The sequence below is a fragment of the Aristolochia californica genome, unplaced genomic scaffold (genome assembly GCF_029961685.1).
Source record: "Aristolochia californica isolate CCGP_79_NKW_82.1479 unplaced genomic scaffold, dmAriCali1.0.hap1 SCAF_9, whole genome shotgun sequence".
NCBI lineage: Eukaryota > Viridiplantae > Streptophyta > Magnoliopsida > Piperales > Aristolochiaceae > Aristolochia > Aristolochia californica.
Window position 1 is genome coordinate 6225661 of NW_027182290.1, and position 5597 is coordinate 6231257.

Sequence of the window (5597 nt, forward strand, 5' to 3'; positions counted from 1 at the left end):
GAGTTGTGGAGTCATAAATTGTCACAAATAGGTTTAGGAAACTCATTGACTGTAGAAAAACCAGGCAAGGGCATCAATGGATGGATAAATGGGCTAGTCCTCAAAGAATGTGACATCACTAGAAACAAACAATTTCTGAAGAAGCTGTTTGTAACACACATGTCTTTTTTGAATACAAGAGTACCCAAAAAATACATTTAATTACCTTAGGATCCTATTTAGTAGTATGTGGAGAAATATTATGAAAAAATCAGGTACACCCAAAAACTCTCAAATGAAGAGAGAATAGCTTATCACCAGGAAAAAGGTAAGAATATGGTATCTAGTTACCAAACATAGAAGAAGGTAACCAGTTGTGAGGATGGCATGGGGCCAGTAGAAATGAGGCACATGCATATGATGGAGTAGAGCATGACCAACCTCAAGAAGGTGCCTATTTTTTATTTTAGCGACACCATTTTATTGTGGTGTGTAGTCCGTAAGAGGTTTGGTGAATTATGTTTTTTTTTTTGGCAAAAAGATTAGAAGTCTGTAGACAAATATTCCTTGGCAATATCGGAACGAAGAATCTTTAAGGTAGTATTGAACTGAGTAAACACCATGACACAAAAGGACTTAAAAAGATGTAAGATTTATGATCTCTCTTTTAAGAGGAACAACCATGTTGCTCAAAAGAAGTCATCCACAAATTTAATAAAATACTTTGACCGAAAAACATTGGAGATATTCATAGGGCCCCATATATCAGTATGAAGTAAAGAAAATGGGGGCAACACTTTTGGTTTCATCGTGAAGAGAATAAGTACTCCGCTGGTGTTTTACTCACTTGACAGTCTTCGCAGTTGAAACTTGAAATGGACTATAAGGTGGGAATAATTTGTTTGAGTGACTGAAGGGATGGATGTCCTAACTTATTGTGTCATTGAATAATCATATGCTGAGCACTGGTGGTGGCTGTTAGTGCTGATGAATCAAGATAGTAGATCCCCCATCTTTCAAGGCCTCCACTAATAACTTGTTTGGTATTCAGATCCTGAAGAACACATGAAGTGGGAGAAAATGGTGATTGAATAATTAAATTTTTTTGTGAGTTGACTAACGGATAAAAGGTTTAGTAGAAACTCAGGAACAAATAGGACATCTTTTATATGAAGAGTAGGTGTAGAAAATGTGGACCCCACCCACGTATCTTGGTTTGAGATCCATCAGCTATGGAGACAAATTTGTCAAGTAAACAAAGGAGATATAGAATTCAGGAGGGTACCATAACTTGTCAAGTGCTTTAAGGCCCTAGAGTCAATAATCTAGGATGGAGAAATAGCTGAAACCATACCTATTATAGAAGTAACAACAATAAGAGAAATCTTATTGGAGGTGGCCTGGCAATAGAAATAAGAAGCAAAATGTGGTTCTTCAGGTTAGTACAAAGACAAGTATAGAGCAATGACACATGGAGTAAATGAGTTGTTATGGGTAAAATTTGTTTCTTTGAACTTGGGTTTTATCAAGACAGACTAATGAAATTCTATTGTAACAACCAAACAAACATTTACATTGCCTCAAATATAATTTTTCAGCAAAGATCAAAACATATTGAAATTGATTGCCATTTCATATGAAAAAAATATTAGTTGGAATCATATGCCTTGAATAAGTCCCATCTCAAGATCAACTTGCCGATATCTTCACCAAGGCATACAATTACATCATGATTACATTCTACTTATTCCAAGTTGGGTGTCTATAATGTATATGCACCAACTTGAGAGGGGATGTTGAAGAGTTAAAAGTTAAAAAGGGATTGTGTTGTAATTTACTTTATATTTCAGTCTTGATTATGTTACTTATTTCAATCCATGAATATGGGTAACCTTATAATCTTTTACTTAGGTGAAAAGTTATAAATAGAAGGCTTAGGGAGAAAGGGTGAGACTCAAAACCTAAACGCTCTCCTCCCCATCTCTTTTTTTTTTCTTAAAAATAACAAAAAATCATAAAGGAACATCAAAATGTTAAATAATAATAAAATAAAATTTATGTTATTTAATTTAATTTTAATAATTTAAATAATTTTAACAAAAAAATAAACATACCAAAGTTTAAATGAGTTGAGTTTCCTCGGCTTTCTCCCTCACAGGCATTAACCTCTTTCAATCTCCTCTGTGTGAGGCCACCGAAACAACCGCCAATAGATCAGGCGAACACTGTATAAAGTCAAAATGGATTTACGTGATTACGTCAAGCGGCGGCCGCATGTACCGGCGAAGACTGTGCTCGTGATTTACGGCGACTGAACAACCTTGAAACCTGTGAAAGTGTCTGAGATCATCAGCCCATGGTGGGTTCGGTCCCCTGCCCTTGGTTCCCTGCCCTTTACGCGTCTCTACGGCCATGAGAACTAGGATAAACAAGGAAAGAACGTTGAGAATTGACACGAGAAGATTTCCTCTTGCCCTGCCTAACCATTTTGTCTCTTCACTGCTACGGTCAACGGCGTAAATGGCGGAATTTTACTGCTCCAGAGTTTATTTATGGGAAGCCGATGCGATGACTTTCCAACGACTCGTTAAACGGCTGCAGTCAAATCTCCTCATCCTTGCGCCAATCTTCTGTTTGTGTAAATTCCACAGAAAGGTCGGGGGGGGGGGGGGGGGGGGGGTCCCCTGGCGACTGTTTCGTGGTCTTTATCATCTATCATCTCGCAGCAATTAGGGGACCAGGCAAAATCTGAAAGAAAAAAGGAATCAAACTGATTGACGTCGTCACATCTACAACCTAACTATCCTATCTAATATCACTAGTAATCTCTCTTGTTTTCGTTCAAGTGGGCCCCTGAGGATGACCATAGAGGCAGTGACATCCAACGGTTTGGATTATTTAAAGTGTAAGCAGGAAAAGACATTACTGAGGACAGCTATACATAAACTAATATAAGTCATTACTGAGGATTACTGGTTCAGTGGGGCCCATGTGCTTCACGGGCAACCTCCCTTTATCGAGCGCGACTCATGGAGCGCTGTCCCTTCTTTCAACAACTTCGTTTGTCTGAAGGATGAAGATGCTGCTCTTCTTCCTCCTCTCGCTTCCCCTCCTCGTCTCCGGAGCTCACTATCGCTATGGTACACTTTTTCTCTTTTACGTTTTTAGAATTTGTGAATATCTCCCATGTTCTTTACTGCATATGAGGATCTTTTCAACTGTCACTTGCTACTGTTCCAAGTGCGTGTGCGTGGCTTTTCTGCATTCTCTTGTCCATTTTTTTTGGATGGTGGTGGTAATATTTTTTATTTTTGATAAGAGTACGTTTATTGAAATGCTAAGCATTCCGTCTACAACAATCGCTGTTTGTTTTTCTATTTCATTTCTTAAATTCATTTCGTTTCTCGAATCGCTAAGACCTGCATATAAAATGTGCTAAGTAATTTTATCTTTACTCTGCTTCAGTGTCTGCTGCTTTGAAGTTCAGGAACTTGTCTTCACTGGTTTTGCTCTAATTTTACCTTTTCTTTGCCTCCGGTTGCTTTGCCTGAGATCTTTCGTGATTTCTTTTCTAGATCAGTCTTCTTTGGCTGCATTGTTTGCTGAGATTTATTTATTCCTGTTTGTTACTTCAATTTTAGTTACTTTACTGTCCTTCATTCTGTCTTTCTCAACCATTACCCTGCATCCTTTCCCCACTTGCAGATACTTCTTATCTGATTGATTGTGGTGGGTCTGACAATTTCACCAATCAATTCAATCAATCATGGCTAGCTGATCGGTGGTACACTGGTGGGGCGCCTGGTTTAGTCTCTGAACCCCACAATTTCCTTTCACCGCAGGAAAGAACCTTGAGATTCTTTCCAATTTCTTTTGGGAAAAAAAACTGTTATGAAATCAATGTACCGAATGGCCGATACTACATAAGAACTTTCACGGTCTATGACAATTACGATAGCAAGCTACACTCTCCAAGCTTTGATGTCTCAATTGAGGGAACTCTGGTTTTTAGCTGGCGAACTCCATGGCCTGAAGATATAAGCAAAGGTGGTGCATACTCTGATGTATTTAGCTTCATTAAAGACGGAGATGCCACCATATGCTTCTATAGTATAGCGACTGACCCCCCAGTCATTGGATCTCTTGAGATAATACAAGTTGATCATCTATCTTATGATTCTTCCACTACTACTGAGGATCTCATATTAGTGAATTATGGACGTCTTACATGTGGGTCATCTTCATTTGGCCCTGGGTTTAGCAATGATACTGATTTGTTTGGGAGAGCTTGGCAGTCGGATTCTAAGTTCCGTAATACAAACGCAAAGTTCAGAGTTTTGACAACTACAAGTCATATCCTTGCTACTAACCAAGCACCTAACTACTTTCCAGAACATTTGTATCAGACAGCAATTATAACCTCAAACGATGCGCCTTTGGAATATTTATTACCTGTGGATACAAGGTTGGATTATATGATCTGGTTTCATTTTGCTGAGATTGATACTAGTGTTTCAAAAGCCAACCAGCGTGTTTTTGATATTTATATCAATCAGAAGAATGTTAGTAGGATGGATATATTCAGGGAAGTAGGGAGTTTTACAGCCTTTACTTGGCATTACACAGTAAAGAACTTGAACAGTACACCTATGAGTGTTAAGTTTGTACCACTTGTGGGACCACCATTGGTTAGTGGTATTGAGAACTATGCAATGGTTCCTCTGGATCTTTCAACTATGCCTACTCAAGGTATGTTTCTAATTTTTCTTTACCTTATCTTTTTTCCTGTGCTATGTATGTTTTTCATGAACCTGATGAGAAACGATTATTAAGTGGAGAACAGTACCAGCTTGTGCTTTTGCTGTGTTGTCGGTCTAATATCTATTGATTTCTTAGATTATGTTTATATGGGAGGACCCAAAGATTTTCTTCTCACTGGATCAGTTTATCCTTTATGCTCCAAAAGCACATGCTGAGTACACAAATTTTGTAGTTTTACAACAAAGAATACTTTGACAAGCATCTGAATTTAACTTTAGTAGAGGAACTGTCCACATTCACTAAGAAATCTCTGAAACCCACCAATTGTGTATGCCACATGTTTATGGAAGCTATTGCTAACATCTTCGAGATGTGAATCAGTACTTAGTGGAATATACTTCTTGACCATTATGTATTCATTTCTGCAGTACTGGCAATGAGAGCGTTGAAACAATCATTTCGAGTTCCCGATCGCATGGGTTGGAATGGAGATCCATGTGCTCCTTCCACATGGATGCTTGGGAAGGTGTTACATGCCAACACAGTGAGGATAGGTCTGGCCTTGTGATCACCCATTTGTAAGTACTTTGGCAAGTCTAAGCATCTTTTTGCTCTTGAAATCCGTTCTTCTCTTTGTTGAATACTATTGTTCCCTAGATGTTCCAGGTGACTATTAAGATTTAATATAGTGAAAATTACACTGCCCCCTGAAAAATTGTCCAACCACACTCACCCCATAAAAAAACTCACAGTTGCTCTTTGTCTCCTAGTTTCAAAGTTTTATTGTACTCACTCCACTGGTTATTTGCCAATATAATAAAAAAGAAAGTTCTTAGGCTATTGAATTTATGAAATTC

The 5597-nt window shown here is 38.2% G+C and overlaps 1 protein-coding gene across 1 annotated transcript in view; it reads left to right on the plus strand.

Moving 5' to 3' along the window:
* Positions 1-3035: 3035 nt before the first annotated feature.
* The window catches only part of LOC137941242 (receptor-like protein 4), a 17445-nt gene continuing 14883 nt past the window's right edge, over positions 3036-5597 (plus strand). The window contains 4 exon segments of the mRNA XM_068786564.1: positions 3036-3119; positions 3685-4728; positions 5169-5252; positions 5255-5318. Coding sequence (XP_068642665.1) covers positions 3053-3119; positions 3685-4728; positions 5169-5252; positions 5255-5318 — 1259 coding nt within the window. The 5' untranslated portion in view covers positions 3036-3052.